This window comes from Sceloporus occidentalis, unplaced genomic scaffold, assembly GCF_023333645.1.
Source record: "Sceloporus occidentalis isolate IW3139 unplaced genomic scaffold, rSceOcc1.0.p SCAF_7, whole genome shotgun sequence".
In the NCBI taxonomy this organism is placed as follows: domain Eukaryota; kingdom Metazoa; phylum Chordata; class Lepidosauria; order Squamata; family Phrynosomatidae; genus Sceloporus; species Sceloporus occidentalis.
Genome location: NW_028316987.1, coordinates 10,572,100 through 10,592,702, shown reverse-complemented (window position 1 = coordinate 10,592,702; position 20,603 = coordinate 10,572,100). Strand labels below are relative to the sequence as shown.

General features: G+C 41.3%; 1 protein-coding gene across 1 annotated transcript in view; it reads left to right on the top strand.

The window, feature by feature from the left end:
- Positions 1 to 20,603, top strand: part of RAPGEFL1 (Rap guanine nucleotide exchange factor like 1) — a 74,054-nt gene extending 53,451 nt beyond the window's left edge. Inside the window, exons 10-15 of the mRNA XM_089531877.1 lie at positions 190 to 280; positions 5,377 to 5,427; positions 6,710 to 6,797; positions 7,598 to 7,662; positions 17,438 to 17,492; positions 19,290 to 20,603. Coding sequence (XP_089388003.1) covers positions 190 to 280; positions 5,377 to 5,427; positions 6,710 to 6,797; positions 7,598 to 7,662; positions 17,438 to 17,492; positions 19,290 to 19,414 — 475 coding nt within the window. The 3' untranslated portion in view covers positions 19,415 to 20,603. The remainder of the gene's footprint in view (positions 1 to 189; positions 281 to 5,376; positions 5,428 to 6,709; positions 6,798 to 7,597; positions 7,663 to 17,437; positions 17,493 to 19,289) is intronic.

Below are 20,603 nucleotides of genomic sequence, written 5' to 3'. Positions count from 1 at the left end.
TAAAGGAATAAAAGCTGAACTTGATTTCTGTCTTCCTTGTAGCTTTTGAAACATACAATGCTTCTGTTAGGCAAAAAGGCAGCAGCCTTCATGTGAAACCTAGGAGTGGTGAAATTGGTGGCGGCTTTTCAAGCTTGAGCCTTCTTCTACCTTAGTTATTAACTATGCCCCTTTCTTGCCTTCTCACAGATGTAAACAGAACCAGGATATGTTAACATTCTACGCTGTGGTTATAGGGCTCAACAATGCACCTGTCAGTCGCTTGCGTCTCACCTGGGAGGTAAGAATATGAAGATGGAAGGATCCTAATCTGTTGGTATATGTCTGTGAGGGGCATTGTTGTGTGTAATCTCTACCAGAGTTTACATGGTTCCTTTTGGACTATAGTTTACCAGAGTCCCCCAGCCAGCATGCCAGTAGTTGTGTTGTCTGGAGGGATCTTGAGAGATGTTCAAAAATTAATTTTCCAAGCTATGAACCCCAACCCCCATCCAGTCCAGATTCTAAAACCGAGAAGCATCTAGTTCTACAGTCTTGCAAAGGCTCTTCTCCAAAGGATTTACAAATGTCTGTATTTGTTTTAAAAGCTGTATCTTGCAAAGTTGTCTAACAGTAAGCCCTGCGGCAGGAAGCAGATATAATAAATATCATAAAAATGATGCAAGGAAAAGCAAAACAAAACTAATTTTGAGAAAACAAACCAAGGAAACCACATGACATCCCAACTGCCACTCTCAAGAACCTGCAAGACCAGCTTCTCTGGGCAATGACTTCCAGAACCACCACAGAAAAAGCTCAGCTCCTTATCACCATTCATCCTGCTTTAGATGGTTCCATAATCCAAACCAGAGTCTCCTCTGAAGGTTCTAAATCGAAGGGAGTATGTCCCATTGAATTCAGTGGTATTTGCCTCTGAGTACATCTTTTTGGGTATTGGGGTAGAAGGGAGGTACATTTAATTTACAGGTTGAGTTTTGAATTGCTTTCCCCCCTGTGCCCCGTCTTTGAGTTTTATTTTTAAAGATTTGGGTGAACATGACAAAAGATGGTAAAGGATAAATGTCTGAGGGTATCAAGATTTTTCCATCTTTGTCTTATAAACTAGAAGCATCCTGCTTTAAAATACAAGAAGTTGAGACCTGTTGGTAATGAAAGGTATTAAAACTAGCTACTAAGGATGGAGTGATCTATAAAGAAGGAGAATTAGCCTCTGAGGGAGGTGTCAGGAGATTTCAGATGACGTTTTAGATCTTTTTTGAGACTGAAATCTGCAGTCCTTGCATGTCGTGTAGCCAGGTCTGAAACTGTAATATATCCTTTCCTTAGTTCTCATTGGATCTACTTGTTTGTTATCTGGTTACAAATGGAGAAGGTCTGGTGGAAAATAGGGAGGATCTACTTATAGGTTCAAAACATACCTAAATATTTGTTTGCAATTTGGGACGACTTCTGTGTGAAATTCACACACTGTATTTTTGCACAGAAAATGACATTTACCTAGACATTTTCATCTATGTTAATGTATCAAGGAGTTAATAGCTTGCTTCAAGTTTATGTTATCTATCATGTTTACCACTTGTGGTTTATTTTATTGCTCTTTTATGCCTGCACACTAGCTGATTCTAGAATGATGAAGGGTGATCTATCCATATTTTAAATAAACGACATCATCATTGTGGGTAGGCTGTTGATATTTTTAAATTCTATCATTTCTTTAATAGAAAGACTCCTATTTACAGGTGCAGCCCAGTTAATTGCTTATAAACAATTGCTGATAAATAGCCTCTTAATGGTACTTTAAACATCCTCTGCAATGCTTATACATCAGTGCTACACCTGTCTTTTCAGAAGCAAGTCCTATTGAATTTGTTGTGCTTTATTCCCAGTTGAGAGTGCAGCTTTAATTGCCCCCTTTAAACTGCTCTCTTATTTGGTAGGGCTTATTGTCAATACTGTTCCTATGATAGGAAGACGTTAATAATCAATTTCCTTCTATTATTTTGCTTAATAAAAATTATAAAGAAATAATCAGATGATATCAATATTTAAAGCCACTCCTAAGAACAAAAATTATTACTAAGGGGCAAGTAAGGCTGCATCCGCACTGCAAAATTAATGTAGTTTTACACTGCATTAAATGCCATGGCTCAATGCTATGGAAATCCGGGATCTGTAGATCTGTGAAATATTTAGCCTTCTCTGTCAAAGAGCTCTGGTACCGTAACAAATTACAGTCGGAGCTTCGTATCTGCAGGGGATCCATTCTGGACACACATACAACACAGATACAAAGAAATTTGGGACCTTAAGTGCCATTGTTCTTAATGGCAATGTGACATGTGGCCAGACCAGCAGCTGTGTGCACACACTACCATTGGGGACAGTGGGGCTTGCCATCCATGGATCTTAAATCCACAGATGGCAAGCCTGTGGCTAGCAAGGCCCCACTGTACAAATCCTAGGATTCCATAGGATGGAGCAATGACAGTTAAAGCGGTATCAAACTGTATTAATTCGATAGTGTGGCAGCAGCTCCGAAGAGGCTCTTCATTACTAAGGTCCCAACCATGCTCAGCAAGAAGGAATAAATGGCCAAACCCTGCAAACAGAAAGCTTTCAATTATCCCTGAGATAGACCATTGCTAAATGAGATGTTCTTTTGAGTAAACACTGCAGAAAACTGTTGCCTAAAAGGAAAGACATCGGCAGATAATGTAGCACCTTATTAATGGCTGTGTGAAATACAGATGCAAAGAATACTTGTACATTTTCTTGTCTTCAGTTGAAAGGGGTGTCTCAATACTTAAGATACTTTATCAAGAAAATGAACAACAACATAGGATTTTTCACATTTATGGATTAATAGTTTTTATGTGAAAATTTTGTTTGTACAAAAAAAATTGGGTTTTTGTGTGTGCAAAAAAACGTTTTAGGCAATAAAAAGTATATAATATAGAATCCATTGTAAACTGCAACAAGCAAGGATATGTAATAGTCTGACAGCTCTGATATTAGTGTGTGTGTTGGATTTACTTTTCTAGGAACTTGTTGGTACATTTTTCTGTCTGGCATATAAACAAATATATATGCACATACTTGTTCTGTCTTTCTCTCTTGTGTCTTTCAGTCTCTTATATCCACCCACACTTCTTCGTTCACTCTGTGCTTCCAGTCCTTATGTAATAGCCATATTTCCTGTTTATCAGGAATTGTGGATACATGTATTTTGTCAAAACCTTTCTTCCCCCCCCCTTGCATTTGTTGTGCTCCTCCCTATAATTTCACATAATCTCTTCCATCAAACTGGGTCATCACTGAGCAGGGAGATAAACAAGAAGCATCCCAGCTTCTGGAAGCAACAAGATTCTCTCAGGGATGATCCCAGTGGTGGGTTCATGGCAAGGACTCAGGCTGTGGTGCTCTGCCTTTTGCTTGGTGCATTATGCTGGCTGTGTTTCACCTTGGATTTAGTTGGCACTTGGTGCTCAGAGGCCAACATACTAAAGAGACCTCTCTTCTTGTATATCTTCACAAGCTCAATCACATGAAGCCTGGGATAGACCATTGCTAAATAAGATTTTCTTTTGAGTAAACACTGCAGAAAACTGTGAAGTCGAAGGCTTTCATAGCCGGCATGCATAGTTTTTTTGTGGGTTTTTCAGGCTATATGGCCATGTTCTATAAGACTTTATTCCTGACGTTTCACCAGCATCTGTGGCTGGCATCTTCAGAGAATGCCAACCTGGAAGAGTTATTATGCTAACCTTCAGAGAATGCTAACCTGCAGAAAACTGTTGGCTAAAAGGAAAGACATTAGCAGATAATGTAACACTATATTAATGGCTGTGTGAAATACAGATGCAAAGAATACTTGTACATTTTCTGGTCTTCAGTTGAAAGGGCAGCTGCTTTGCTTCTGGACATGATTTTATGGTGCTGGTTGTGCCTGTTTCAGCCTCACTTTGTTTGCCAATGTGGTCCTAGTGGTTTGAAAAGCAAACCTGGACTTTGCCATTTTATATAAGGGACCCCATTTTCCAATGCCATTGTATTGAATGGGACTTGAGCATTCGTGGATTTTGGTGTCCACAGGGGGGTCCTGGAACCAAACCCCAGCAGATACCAAGGGCCCACTATAAAATGTCAAAATCAAGGCTTGTTTTTGGAATTTAAAAAAATATATATTTTCAATCCATGGATGGTTGAATCCATAAAAATCCGTGGATATGGAAGAAAAGCCATAATTTGTATACCAAAGCTAGGGACTCTGGCATCCGGCTGATATTAGAAGAAGAGTGCTGGATTCAGGGGATCTTGTCAGGTCCAGCAAAGCAATCTTAATGTTTTTCTAGATTTGTAGTCATATTGATTTAATTGCTGTGCTTTAAAAATACCTTTGCATTTTCATAAGCCGCATTGGGTACTTCATAAAATGTAAAAGAAGTATGGAAAAGGTTAAAGAAAATTAAATGTCACAATAGTTCAAAGCACATTTTAGGATGAAACCATCTGGGGGTTTCTTTTCTATATGAAACGAACATGCCACACCTTTGGGCGTTGAGGGCAGTGCCTGTTGTCAGGTGAGTCATTGCATAAGTGATCTCTCTCCCAAAGAAGATGCACATCTGGACTAGTTAAACGCCAACATCTCGGATGACTCAGTCCAGGAAACAAATCCTGTTTGGTGTCGTTTGCTCAGTTGGTTCATCCATCCCAAAACGAACAAGGAGGTTACCACAGGGCAATGGGAGATGCTCTTGTTAAACTGGTTAAACCATAAACTATTGCTAAATGGGTTATATTGATAAACACATGGAAGTGTACAGTATATACTCTGAAGCCCCAGGCCATATTGTCTTAATCTGCTGGTGCCATGGGTATCTAACTGCCCACATCCAGGGCCCTTGCACACTATGCGCTTATTGCACTGATACTACTATAGCTACCATAATAAATAATAATAAAACTTTTATTTGTACATCGCTTTTTGTAATAAAACAATCAAAGTGGTTAACATAATTAAAACATCCTACATGCAATACTTAATATAATATTACAATATCCCCCTCCCAAAAAAGGAATTAAAGGCATTACAATTAAAACTAATTTAAAATAAGCTACTAATAATAACATTAACAATTAATAGCAGCATAAACAATGGGCAGAGCAGTAAAGGTACAAACCTGTATTTTGCACAAAGGGCAATTGGGACCCCTCTGTCCACTTAGAATAACCCATATAAATCATATAGGAGTAGCCAGGCTGAATAAGATGTACTGAGTTTTGTTCAGTTGTAAAGCCCATTCTTGTCATTTTGGATATCTCTTTCTCCCTCCCTCCATCTCTGAATTTTCTCTTTCTCTCTTCTTTTTCCAGAAACTTCCAGGGAAATTTAAGAACCTGTTCCGGAAATTTGAGAACCTAACGGTGAGCCATTCAGAAATCTCCTAGGAAAGGGCTGGTGTTGAGTGATGCTTTAGAAGAAGACTTGTGAGCTAGAAATTGCACAGTTCAAGTATCAGTTCAGCCATGAACCTTCTGTCTGGCCTTAGTTTCTCCTCTTACGCTGTGTCTGCACTGTGGTAATAACCCAGTGTGACTCCACTTTACCTGCTGGGGCTCAGTGCTATGGAATTCTGGGAATTGTAGTTTTGTGAGACATTTAGCCTTCTCTGTCAGAGAGCTCTGGAGTCTCCAAAACTACAATTCCCAGAATTCCCTAAGATGGAGGGAGTAGCCAAAGTGTCTTTGATTTTGCATCCTATATCTCTTGTTGCCAACCCAGATGGAAAATATGGAGCAAAATGTTGATTGTTTTGCTCCTGGAAATCTTTAGGAGTGATGTTTTTGTCAAAAATACAGTGCAGTAATCCATTCCAAGGAAAGCCAGTGTGTCATAGTGGTTTGAGTGTTGGACTACAACTCTGGAGACTGGGGTTTGATTCCCAGCTTGGCCATGAAACCACTGGGTGAATTTGGACAATAGTTAACCTCCTCTGAACAAATCTTGCCAAGAAACCCCTGTGTTAGGGTCACCATAAGTTGGAAACAACTTGAAGGCACACAACAATGACAATCCATTCTGAAAGCCCAAAATATTATAATAGAAGTGGACTTCCTAACTTCTTCTGATGGTTTATGGAACAGCTCCCCCCCTGCATATTTCTTGTACTTTGGATCTTGGTGTGGCTTGTGGATGAAAAAGTGGCCCCTGGCCTGTTGCTGGTCTGGAATATTACCCCAAATTGTCTACAAAAGGAGAGATTTCTCTACAGACCAGCTTGTATGAAAGTGTCTCCTGATGCCAAGAATGTGTTGTTGCCACCATTGTCATCATTTGTCACGGCCGCTGTTACCACCCTGATAAATTATCTAGTCAGAAAGATGGGCTTTCATCCTGAGGTCCCAGGTCACAGATAAAAGAACAGTGCATCCTCTTTTTCATGCTGCTTCCTGTCATTTTGCTTAGCAAAAACTTTATGTGTGTTTATCCATCTGAAAATAGGGAAGACCTTGAACATCCGGAGCTTTATCAGGTGTTCCTCGTGGATTTTTAGAAATAACAAAATTTTAAAACCTAACTTCAGCAATATCTACTAACAGTTATTGCTACAGTATTATGGCCCCAGCCATGCTTGAGGAACGGTTAATTCCCTGTCTTTCTGCAAACCAGAAACCATGATGCCTTTTTCTTCTTTTCACGTTGCAGGACCCTTGCCGGAATCATAAAAGCTACCGAGAAGTTCTCTCTAGGATGAAACCTCCAATAATCCCCTTTGTGCCCCTCATCTTAAAAGGTGAGTGACAACTGCTGTGTCACTTGCTGCTTTTTTGGAATCAGCATTCATGGGAAAGTGCGCCTTGGTTATACCAGTGTGGCCCCAATTTTAAACTAGGGGCATTTGAAATAATAAAGTACCTATCAATAAAAGTGAATCCCCAGTTTTTCATTGCACTTTAGTGCCATCTTAACCAGCCAGATGGGTTGGACTGCATCTCCCAGCATCTTTGGGAACACAGCTCAAAACAATTTCTACTGATGAAGGGCTAGGAGCTATGTAGACTTGATTCTCAACAATTGTGAATTAGGGGATAGCTGTGGACCACATGTGAAATGCAGCTGTCAACACATTCCTTAACTTTTCTTATATGCAAGAATGTTTTCCACTTACTCATGTGGGAAAGATAAATCAGGGACATTGTTATGATGAAAATAAAATGGGTCCTGATACCCTTGGACCCAGTTCTCACTGTATGGGATTGTGTGTTCACTTTATCAATCCCATCCCCTGGATCCTTGCAATATATGAGATAGATAGATAGATAGATAGATAGATAGATAGATAGATAATTCCATCATAAAATCAGATATCTAGCTGGTATCAGCAGTAATAATAGGTGCCTCTGAGCATGTTCAGAATTCTTTCTTTCATATCATCATTTGATTACAACAAATCATTCTATCCTAAGCAACTGGGAAGAGAGGAAATAGGCTTCAAGTTTGCATGGTTTAAAAATTGGAACTCAGCAATTCCTCCCAGTCCTCCTCTTTCTTGGCTCACTTTCCCCTCTTTTTCCTCCTCTCTAACTCTCTCAGATCTGACGTTTTTGCATGAAGCTAGCAAAACCTTGGTGGACGGACTGGTCAATATAGAGAAGCTGGTAAGGACATACCACCACCACCCCTATCCTTCTCCCACCATCCTAGCATGTACTGTGATTTGTAGAAGGAATAACATTCTTACTTTCAAAGTCTATGGGATTAATAAATCTACAGAATTCAGATTATTCTAAAGAACACCCCCAGAATGGAAAGTTGCTGGTGAGCAAGAAAGCAGGATTTAGTGTCTGGCAAATCTCAAATGTACTGTGTGCATGATAATGACTACCAAAATGAGGGATGGGAGAAAGCAAGGAACATGTCTAATCCATCTGTTGTAGAAAGTTGACGCTTGCCCTCAAAGGTGGACTGAAGGATCAAAGGGCAGATTTCCCCTACAGCTGTGCTACTCGCAGTAGTAGTCACTGGAACTGGCCCCTGGAGATTTTCCAGCAATGAGAGAAACAATTGTAGCTGGTAAGGCAAAAATATGGTGCTAATCCCTGGCACACTGGGGGGAAAAATAAACAACCATCTGAGTAGCACTGCCCTACAGTACTAGACATAGCTCACCATTTTGTTAAGATTGATGAATAGAGAAGGCAATCAAAGATAGGCTGTGCTGTAAAATGTTGCTACCAGTCTTGCTGACATCTCTTTCTCTCCGTAATGAAAATGACAACGTGGAATAATTGTGCCATTCTAAAAAGGCACAAATAAGATATTTTTATGTAGCATAGTACCTACTTCTGTTTCCAACTGGTGATAGATTTGTTGGTGGTGGGTATTTTCCACCATCTCCAGCAAAACTGTTTCTGTAAAGATGTAAAATTGACTCCATAATTTCAAGGGTCTTGTTTTTACATTGGATCTGAGATGAAATAGAGGCTCGGTTGGTGGATACAGGACAGGGGTCCCTCTGTAGTAGCACCCCATTTCTTTAAACTAGGGATGGCTGCTCTGGCTGTCTTAACTATCATTGGTTTTAAAACTGTTTTTGAATATATGTTTCCATCTGTTTTTAATTGTTTGTACTTGTATATTTAACGTTTTAATTTTTAAAACATGTTATATATCAGCCCAGGGGGACTAAGAGGCAAAAGACAAAAGCTTTAAATAAATACATTAAATAAATTTAAGTTAAAGAAACAAAATAAAAGCAGCTGATTCTGTTGATGCCTTGCACCCACCCAGGCCAGTCTAGAACATTTCTGTGTAGTTGCAAAGGAGATGGTAGATTTTACCTGCAGATTTTATTTAGAAGGTTTCTAGGATCATATAACCCAGAAGCCATAAGATTTTTCCCTTCAGTGTCATTTGTGTGGGTGAGTCTCTGAATTTTCCTTAGAAGCCAAAATGACTAGACAGAGATTATTGTGTTTGACATGAGATGATGTGAAACATTAGAAAAGACAGTAATGCTTGGTAAGATAGAAGGCAATAGGAAAAAAGGAAGAATGCATTACAGGTGGAGTAGACTGAGTCATGGAAGCCATGGGCCTGAGTTCACAAGACTTGAGCAGTGCTATTAATAACAAGATGTCTGGGAGGTCTCTCATTCATAGGATCATCATGAATCAAAGCTGATTTGGTGGTAATTAACAACAACAGATGTGTGTGGATCATTTCACCAAATTCATCCAAGACAAGAGTAAATATCACCATTACCTGTAGTTGCTGTTATACTGCTTTGTTAGGAGCAATTGCAGCAATTGTACCTGGCCGTCGTTTTACAGTCTCCACAATGTCTGGGCCTAGTGTCTTGGACATTGTACATGTGTGGTGGGGTCAGGTGGAGAGTAAGAATCTGGCGGAGTCAGATGGGGAGTGAGGAGAATATATGAAGAGAAAATGAAGAATGATCTTGACATAAGAGGGGGGAAACCTGCACATATTCCACCCGCAGCACCACTCCAAATACATTCTGAGAGATTTGGGTTCAAAACCAGAAGAATGAGGATTTGTAGTAACTTACAATCTGGCATCTTTAAAAAGACCTTCCTGAGATTCACAGCTCTCCAAGCGAAATAAAAAGAATATAGCACCAATTGTACCAGCAATAGGTTGGCATCCCCTCTCTCCTACCAACAAGGGTTTTCCCCTGTAAATTGCAAAAGCTGCAAATATGGAATCTGGACTTGTAGTTTATCTGTTCCAGATACAGAGAACAATAGATTGAGCTGGAGCGTTAAGTGCAGAATGTGGAAGATATTTGCCTTATGTAGAAGGCCAGACTTGTAGTGTATCTTTTCCAGACCCAGATCCTTGAGAACAATAGACTGAGCTGGGGCCTGAAGTGCAGAATGTGGAAGATATTTCCCTTATGGTGAGGAAAAAGGCAGAAGGCCAGTCTCTTAGTATTTGGGGCAGTACAGTGGCTCTACCGTCTGCTGATTAAAGAGGTCAGTGCTGCTCACTCTTGTTCTCCTCAGCATCTGAAAACCAAACAAGGCATGCAGGGCTGGCCTGACACATTTGCTGCTTGAGGCATGGACAAAATGGCATGCCCTCTCCTTCAGCTGGTATATTTTACTTTAGTACTGGCAGTGGTACAGTGCGTCTCAGAGAATGATGTTAGCTGAAGGGTGCAGGGCAGACAGTGTAGCATGCACAGCTGTGTCCACCATCACCTTAGTGCTGCTCCCCATTCCTGCCCTCTCCTGCCTGAAATGCAGCCACATTACTCTGCTTAATGAAAAGCGTGGTTCTGTCAACATGATGAGAGCAAGGTTGCCAGATCCTGGGCCCTGAGATTTAGGGCCAAAATCTAAGATTTAGGGACAGTGTCACATGGAGTAGCCCATGGTGGTTTCATTAACTGTGATACCTTAAGTATCAACTATGTTTGCACACTGCATGCCATTCAAATCAAAAGGATGGGGTACAACAAGTGGGATACGCATACATAAACACACATAGCACTAAGACTTTTCAAGACAGAACTCTCACTCAGAGATTCTTCATCCCTTGTCTTGAGGACCAGAGAAGAGGCTGGGGAACTGTAGGAGGGTGAGAAGGGACCAGAGTTGTTTTGTAAAAGGTCGATAGGTGCTGTGCAAAGGTTGGGGGAAATCAGCTGAAACTATTGTGAGAATTCCTGTTTAAAGAAAAAAACTGCTCCCAGATAAAATCACACATAAACTCTAACCTACCACACGGAGAGATAAAAATGAACCATACAAGTACAGTAGGCCCTTGGTATCCCCTAGGGCAGGGGTAGGCAACCTTTTTGAGCCGGGGGCCGGGTTGCTGTCCCTCAGACAACTGGGGGGCCGAAGCCGGGGGTGGAGCTTCCACCCTCCGGGGGTGGAGCTGTACACGGGGGTGGAGCTTCCACCCTCTGGGGCGGAGCTGCATGCCAGGGCGGAGCTTCTACTATCTGGAGGCAGGGCCACATGTCAGGGGTGGAGTTTCCACCCTCCGGGGGCGGAGCCGCATAATAATAACAATATTTGCAAGAAGCGACTAGGCAAGGCCACAAAACAGCAAAAAATGCATGCCACTGTCTGAACCCAGAAATGTGCAAGCAAGTCCATGTGGGGGGATCTTGCAAAGACAATACCAAGGGATAACAACAATAATAATAGCAGTATTTGCAAGGATGGAAGCTACTAGGCAAGGCCACAAAACAGCAAAAAATGCATGCCACTGTCTCAAAACACAAAGGCACAGGTAGTATAACCCCCCTCCCCCAATGAACAAACCTCTCACCTGGCTCAGTGGCTGTGGTTCTCTCTCTCTCTTCCCTCTCTTTCTCTCCCTTCCTCCCTCCCTCTCACTCCCACCCTCCCACCCTTTCTCTCTCCCCCTCTCTCCTCATAGAATCATAGAGTTGGAAGAGACCCCAAGGGCCATCCAGTCCAACCCCCTGCCATGCAGGAAATCAGAATCAAAGCATGCCCAAAGGAGCATTGGGGGGGGTTTGCAAAGATACCAAGGGAGAGTAAATCACAGTCACCAAGCAGAGGAAAATACATGCACCAACCAACCTCTTCAGTGGCTCGCTCCGGCTGGCTGGCTGGCTGGCTGGCTCTCTTACTTTCACTTTCCTTTTCTCTGCCGCCTCCTCCTTTCCCTCCCCTCCACACTCTTTTATTCATAGAGGGAGGCGGAGAGAGGAGGGCAGAGCTAGGAAAACGGAGCCAGGAGGGCGAAGGGCAGAGAGAGAAGGGAGGAGGGCGGAGCCCATTCGGAGGGCTGGTGCGGCCCTGCAGCCCTGGAACAGGGCTGCAGCAAGCGCCCCGGGCCTCCTAGAGGGGCGCCGCCATTTTAAAAAACAAAATGGCGGCCGGAGCGGTGCCAATCGGCGGCGCAATCGGCGGCAGGGGCGAGCGCGGGCCAGTCCTAGAGGCTTCGCGGGCCGGATGCGGCCCGCGGGCCGCACGTTGCCGATGCCTGCCCTAGGGTTTGGTTCCAGGACTTTTCATGGATACCAAGATCCGTGGATGCTCAAGGTCCATTATATACAATGGCATAATAAAATGGTTTCCCTTATATAAAATGTGGAAGCTAGGATGGCAAAGCTGAGGCTGTTGCACTTTGAGCACATCATGAGAAGGGAGGACACTGGAAAAAACAATAATGCTAGGAAAAGTGGAGAGAAATAGAAAGAGAGGAAGGCCATGTGCTAGATGGATGGACTCTATTAAGGAGGTCACAGGTATGAGTTTACAGGACCTAAGCAGAGCAGTGGAGGGCAGGGAGTCTTGGAGATGTCTCATCCACAGGGTCGTCATGGGTCGAGAATGACTTGAAGGCAGTTAACAACAACAACAATATAAAATGGCAAAATCAAGGTTTGCTTTTAGGAATATATATTATTTTTTAAAATACTTTAATACGGAGGGCTGACTGTATATTGTTTCACTACATGGACAGATGCCTTTCACCCCACCCATGAAGAAGGAAACTTCCCCAGCACCATTAGCATCACACTGGATGACACCCTAGAAAAGGGGTGATGCCCGTTCGCCCTCCTCCCACTATGGAGTGACATGGGCTGAGCAAGCCCCTCCTGACTTTCCTGGGTGCCACCAGTCTCCTCATGAGGAGGCCAATGCCACAGCAGCAAAGGAGAGGGCTGAGTGAGCTCTTTGGTCCACCCTCCTTGCAGCCCCACACACACCAGGCTGGGGATGCCCACTGACCACCACCACTTAGCCCATTCTCCTTTCACCTGCTCTCAAGAAGGGTGTATGCACACTGAGATGCAAAGAGTCATCAACATGATTTTTGTCCCTTTCTGTGTATCTGTGGAGTAGCACCCACGGTTAGCTTTCACATCAAGCCCCACTGGCAAACACCAGACTTTTCTGAGGGTGTGAGCGCTCAGGTGGTCTTTCTGCATCTCCCATCACCATCTTCTTGTCCCCCATCCTCCCTCTGCTCTCAGGGGATTAGCTAACAGTTGGTCCTCTGTATGGTTTCTAGCCCAGTGGGATACTAGGGCTGCCATGGCAACAGCTTCACAGAAGCTCCTCCAACTCTCCTTGTCAAGATGTAACGCCTCTGTGTGTGTCTGTGTGTGTGAGAGAGATGTGCGCGGGAGTTGTCCCAGATTTTTCTGGCCCCCAGGGAGGAGGGAAACGCATAGTGGGGGCAGAAAAATGAAGCCACATCATTGTCAGTTAAGCCCTAATTTCCCTCCCGACCGTACCTCATCTAAATGTACTTTGTGTGTGAAATATAGAATTATTCATATGTTGAGCATATGTGTCAACCAATTAAAAAAAATAACACCAGTCCTGCAATTATTAGTGTATAATGTATGCTAAACAAGCATATTGATGGAAAAATGCTTACTGTGCTGAATGTGAAATTTTGCCTCTGTCCCCTTTGAATCTGCATTTTGGTGCTTTTCATGGTATCTGGGTGGGGTACAATTTCTGCTAAAGAACAGCGTAATGATAGCATCAGACAGCAGGGATGTACTTACAAAAACCACCAACCATCTAAAGAGAGGCATTCCAAAATGATGCCTGCTGGGAGAGATGTGGGTTTCATCTCAAAAACCTGACTTCTGTGCGTATTTTTTCATTGGTGCACATTGGTGCCATTTCAGTCGCTTAATTAATTGAATTTGCTGGCTATTTGCCATAATAAATGAAATGAAATAATTAAATAAATAAAACATGCTTAATTTAGAAAGGGTTTTTTGTTTTTGTTTTTTTGTAACGGAGTGACACATCCGTTCACTTCCTCGCCTTTTTTGCCCAGCACTCTTAACAAAACCTTGGTATTGACCTTCAAGAAATCCTGACAGCCAGGCTTCTTAAATTTGCTTCTCAGAATTTGGCATTAGAGAGAACAGTGTGTTGAAGCGATAATGGCATGAAATAAGGAGGTCTAGAGTTCCCTCTAGTGGTTCATAGCTGGAAAGAAGATAGAGAACATCTTGCTGCAGACAGTGAAAATAATGTGGATTGAATCTGGGTTGAATCTGGGAGGATGATTCAGATGTCTTCTTTTTAGTGTGAATCATCTCACTCAGGCATTCCAGGTTTGTTGTTTACACTATGGAACCTCATCAATGCACATCTCTGCAAGGTCCATTCCTCACAAATGCAAGCATTCAAATAAAGATGAAGTTAATTATGAGAATGCATTTGGAACAAGTTCAAAGCATGCAGTTTTATCTCAGGTCTATTTGGGTCTATTCACATTGGAAAACTGGGGGGGGGGGGCAGGAGCCTATATTGGCTATACCACATTAAGTGGGATTTTGGCAGTCTCCCCCCAACGTAATTTGGTGCATTCAGGATACGTGTGAACAACAAAGATTCAACCTGGATTCATCCTGGATAATTTTCATCATTTTAATCACCCTTTTGTTGTTCAGATGCATTTTTTTTAAAATAAATTTTATTATTAAAATCAAATACAATTATTTACAACACAAAACACCATTAACTCTCATACGAATTAAACATAAAAAACCAGAGAAAGAAAAATAAAAAAATAAAAATAACCTCGACACAACACATTCTATATTACACTATACATAATGCCTAATAACTTATACTAAAGTATACACACAAAAAACTAAACTAAGTCAAAAAGAAAAAGAAAAATAGGAAGAAAAGGACTATACACAACCATACACATTTAAACATGACCTTCCCGTCCTTTAAGCTGAATATTTATAATATTTCACATATTATGACTTTCCTTTAATTATTCTTATATTTCTTTACAAAAGTTACTTAAATCTTCTATGTCTTTCTTAAATGTGTAAATATATAAATAATATTGTTTATGCTTTTGATATCTTTCCTTAGTGTAATATTATCTTAGTAACTTTTATTGAGTTCTTAACATTACTTTACTTTTACAATTGCCAGTATATTCATAACATCTTTTTTCCTTAGCACTTTAACACCTTAACAGTCCTAAATACATCATACACATCTTAGGCAGATTTCATTTTTCCCCCTTCTCTGTTAAATATTTCATGATTGGTTCCCATTGTTCTTCCGCTCTATTAGCAAAATCATTCCTAAGCAGACATGTCAATTTATCCACAATCATCATATCGTAAATCTTGTCGTACCATTCCTCCACTGTTGGGTTTTCTTTACATTTCCATTTCCTTGCAAAGACCATTCTTGCCGCAATTATCAAATAGAATATCAGTTTCCCATACTGTCTTTCAATATGCTCGTCTGCTATTATTCCCAACAGAAATAACAATATATCCTTCTTTATTTTAATATTTAATATTTTCTCGATTTCCAGATGTATTTGTTTCCAGAATTTTTTTGCTCTCTCACAATCCCACCACATGTGTTTGAATGATCCTACATTTTCTTTACAGTCCCAACATTCTAGCCTCTGCTCTTTGTTTATCTTACATATTTTCTCTGGTGTGATGTACCATTTATATTGCATTTTATAGTAATTCTCCTTTATATCAGCACAGAGTGTATATTTTATTCTTTTGTTCCAATTTTTCTCCCAATCATCTAACATTATTGGCCTGCCAATATCTTGTGCCCAAGTTATCATATAGTGTTTTATTGTTTCATTTTCCATTTCCAGATCTAATAGTAGTTTGTATAATTTGGATATTTTATGTTCATCGTCATAGATTATTGTCTTTGCCAATTGCGTCTCTTCCATTTCAATTTGTGATAATTTGGAGTCTAATTTATATCTTGCCCCCATTTGCATATAAAGGAACCAATTACATTTCAGGCCTTCTGCTAATAGTTCTTCCATCATTTTTAATTTGTATTGTCCTACCTCCTTTTTTAGTAAGTCTTCATATGATATCCAATCTTCTTTTTTCATTTTTTCTCTCCTAAAAAAAGCTTCGTTAATTGACGTCCATCTAGGAATTTTTTGTATAATATGGGGCTTATATTTTGTCCAAATTTTAAATAAAGATTTTCTTACCAGGTGATTATTAAAGTTTTGATTTACTTTAATTTTGTCATAAATTAAGTATCCATGCCATCGAATCCCTCTAGTTCTAATAATTCATGATTTTTGATTTGTATCCAATCTTTTATCCAATTAAGACAACATGCGTAGTAATATATCCTGAAATTTGGCAATCCTAGTCCTCCTTTTTCTTTTCTATCTTGCAAAATTTTCAATTTGACTCTTGGCTTTCTGTTGTTCCAAATGAAATTAGTTATATCCTTCTCCCATGTTTTGAAATGTTTATCATTTATAATTATTGGTATATTCTGAAATAAAAAAAGTAATTTAGGGGTTACATTCATTTGTATAGTAGCAATCCTGCCTAACCAAGACACATTTAAATTATTCCATTGTTTCAGATCTTTTTTTATCTCTTTCCACAATTGTTCGTAATTATTTTTGAAAAGATCTGAGTTTTTTCTTGTAATTTGTATTCCCAAATATCTGATTTTCTCTTTTATTTCACATCCCGATATTCTTTGAATTTCTTCTTTATCTTTTTTAGTCATGTTCAATGCCAATATATTTGTTTTATTTTTGTTGATTTTGAAGCCCGCCAATTCGCCAAATTCTCTAATAGTGTTGAATACTAAAGGTATTGTTTCCAAGGGATTCGATAATGTCAAAACTAGGTCATCTGCGTATGCCTTCAGTTTAAATTCCGAATTTTTAACTTTTACCCCAGTAATTTCTTTGTTTTTCCTAATTTTGTTATTCAATATCTCTAAAGCTGTAATAAAGAGTAGAGGTGAGAGTGGGCAACCCTGCCTGGTTCCTTTTTCAATTTTGATTATTTTAGATTTTTGTCCATTAATTAAAATTTTTGCATTTTGCTCCTTAGATATTGCTTGTACCCAATTTATAAAGTTTTTCCCCAATTTCATTTCTTTTAACACGCTAATCATATATTCCCAATTTAGTTCAGATGCATTTTGAATGAATCTGATTAAGTTTGGGGTGGGTGGGAGCTTCCAAACCCCCCAACTTAACTCAGGTTAATCAATATTGGAGGTTTTTTTTCAAGTTTTAAAAAAAGATTTGCATCATTGGCAGTGTGAATAACCAATGTAAATAGACCCGGGACAAACCTGGATAAATCTCTGTATGCCTTGAATGTGTTTTGAATACATTTACATTGATTCCTTCTTTATTCCGGTACTGGCACATGTGAGCTTTGGAACTTGCAGAGATGTACATAGATGTACATAGATATACATAGATTTAAAATTGCATTGGTAGATTTTAATTGCATTCCTTCTGTGAGCTGTTTTGGGTCCTACTCTGGGAGAAAAGTGCCATATCAAATAAATGAATAACAATGCTGTTTCCCAATTAATCTTTTAAGGTAAGGCATATATAATAATAAAATGCTCTCACTACCCCAATTCCTCTCTTTCTCTCTCTCTCTTGTAGCATTCAGTAGCAGAGAAAGTTCGGACAATCAGGAAATGCCGGAGCCGGCCTCTCTGTAAGTATTAGTTGCCTAAATTAGACTGCAACGGGGGACAAATGCAGTAACTGCTACTACAACTACTGTATTTTTAATCTGTGCTTAATAGTCACTGCATCCTGGGTTGTATGAGGAATGAGCAAGTCCTTGCTCAGAGAGCTTACAGTTTGCATTAATATGCAGTAGACAAGCAAATCAAAAGTGAAGAGAAGATCCCAGGAACTAGTCGGGTTGTGGGAAGATTTCATCAGACACTGAAACCCACATCTTTTTTTAAAATCCATCTTTGCAGCATTGAACTTTAGACACTTGCTTTTCCTTTAAAAACGAATGCAGATTTTCTCAAGGTTGTGCACCTTACTCTATTTTCCACACTTGAGAAGTGCAGGCATGGATGTGCAGAATAGATAAAAGTCTGACCAAACGTCCCTATCTTGCATTTTGTAGCACAAGGAGCCCTATTGGGCAACAGACTGGAGAATTCTAGAAGGATAGCAAGTTCTTAGTTATTTACCATAACTGAGAGGCTGGACAGATTGGGAGAAAGGGGCGGCGAGACACTGTCCCTTTCTGCCCTGGATGGATACCGCAGCAACCAAACGCTATGTCCTCCGGGTGGCCTAAAAAGAACCCGCTCCCCGGCGCGTTCTTTTTAGGCCATGCGTGGGGTGCCATTGGCATGCTCACATGTAATGATGATGTCCGTGCGGTGCGGTGTGGCATTGTTTGGGCGCTGCACAGTGCAGACATCATCATGGTACACCCTGTATGGAAAGGCGCACACCATGATGGCAGCTAAGGTGTGCGGTAGGGTTGCTGAGTGTGTAAAAGCTCAGCCCCTGCACACCCCTAGTTCAGGCCCAGGCCAGCTCAAAGCGACCATCTGTACAAGCCCTGAGATTCTAGATCAGCTACTTACCATATATACTTGACTATAAATTGAGAAATTTAAGTCTAAAAATTAAAAACCTGGGTTGACTTATCCATGGGTCAGTGCTAGAATAGGCTTGGGGGAGAAGCAAGGAGGGCTATGGAAAAGACCCTAGAGCAGACCTGCACGACTTGGCAGTAGGTAGGATCAAAATGAAAATAGGCTAAACTTATTTGTGCTGTAGACAGGTTTTAATTAAATATTAAATCATCATCCTCTGCCCAGCCCTGTCTCCAGGAGAAAGCTAAATGGCAGAGGAGCCTTGCCTGTTCTTCTCCTCCACCTGCACTTCTCGGGAGAGGAGTGATAGAGGAGCCTTGAGGGGTGAGCTTTTGCCTCATTTTGTCCTCTGCCACCTGTCTTTCTCAGGGGAAAGCTGGACAGAGGAGGAGCCTTGCAGGGTGAGTGTTTGCTCATCCTTCTCCTCCACCTGGCCTTTTCCTCAGTAGAAAGCTGAGCAGCAGATGAGCCTTGCAGGGCGAGCATTCACCCTACCTCCTTCTCCTTTGCATGGCCCTCTCCTCAGGAGCAGGCTGTGATGGAGGAGGCTTGAAGTCCTTCCACATCTTTGTGGGCCACCCAAAATCCTTTGGTGGGCCACGTGCAACCCCCAGGCCATATGTTGCGCAGGCCTTCCCTAGATCCTGCCTCTGTGCAGCTCACACTGGGAAGAGTTTGGGAGTAGTAGTTGATAGACATCTGGAGGGCCACATGTTCACCACTCCCTGCTTTAAAGAATCTATTCAGAACATAGATATTTAATTACAGTTTGGAATTGTGCTGCATGCTCTTCAAGAAGCAAATGTGGTGTGTGTGAGTGCATGTGCAGTGGAAGCACATTTTTATGTCTCTGATGCCCACCCTTCTCTTTTTTCCCCCTGTAGGCCTGGAAATGGAATCATCTCCCCAGCAGTTGCAGACTAAAGCTTATGTCCGGCAGTTTCAAGTTATTGACAATCAAAACCTGCTCTTTGAGCTCTCACACAAACTGGAGTCGAACAGCCAATGAGGCCACAGCCCATGGATAAGCATTGCCAACAAAGAATGTTTACTCCGTGAGATACTCAAGCACTTTTTGGATGTACAGGGGTTCCGCCTAGGGTTTGCCCAGGTTGGAGATAACATCGTGAAGTCACCGTACGGCAGGGATGCTCAACCTTGGTTAGGGGTGAGCCCAAACGTTTTGGTATCGGGGCACAAAATCGAAATGGCATGTTGCCTTCCTGTTAATTAACATGGCAAGGTACAATCTGCTGGGATGTTCTTGTGCCAATGCTTGCACAAGCCATTTTGATGCCATAGATGAAAAATCCAAATAGCACCTACCCCAGTCTCATTGCTGCCATTTTAACTATGCCCTAAATCTGTAGCCTTTTCTTAATGAGAGAGCTAGCCCTACCTTTTCTGCAACACTCATGGAGATGAATGAAAGCTGCAGCACCATACATTTAGGTGGGACTTATGCCGAAGAACTAGCCAATGGATTGCAGTTTACTAATCACTCTTCCACGTCACATAGCATTCAGACCTGAGGCAGACTCCTCACCTTGCCTTATGGTAGAACTGCTTGTGACTTTCCTTTCACAGAGTAGCTAGGACTGAAAGAAATCCAGCTGCAAGATGTAGAAGAGCAATATTTTGTGGAGGCGGTCAAGCCAAAACTGGAATCCTTGACTTGCTTGTAGGGCAGCTTGTGCCAGAGGTCAGTGCTCTGTTCAGTCAATATTTCTCCCTGACATAAGCATAACAGAACATAGCTGGGTTCCTCTTAATGACTTACATGCATGGAAGTCCTATTTTAGACATGCAATAGAGGGCTGTTCCATTGCATGTGCACTCCATCCCAAAACTCCCATGCTCAGCAATTATCAAGCTCTGGAAAAGGCTGCTGTGTGTTTTGGGGGAACAATTCAGACCATAAAGATCCAGCTGATCTGAGCTCCTGGAGGAAGGAAAAGGTGGCGTGCTCCATTTGAGAGTGAACCTTCATGCTACACATACACCCCACTGAGATTAGCTGTTTCTCTGTCTTAATCACCTTTCCCCACCAGTAAACAATAGCAGCAAGGGCCACTCCCAGGGTTTGACCAATGCTGAGCAATGGGCAGACACTGAACTGTGTGTGTGGAGCTGGCCCATGTTCCTGAAAATCACAAATGTTTGAGTCAGTTAAATAAGCTTCCAATGAATTGAATACA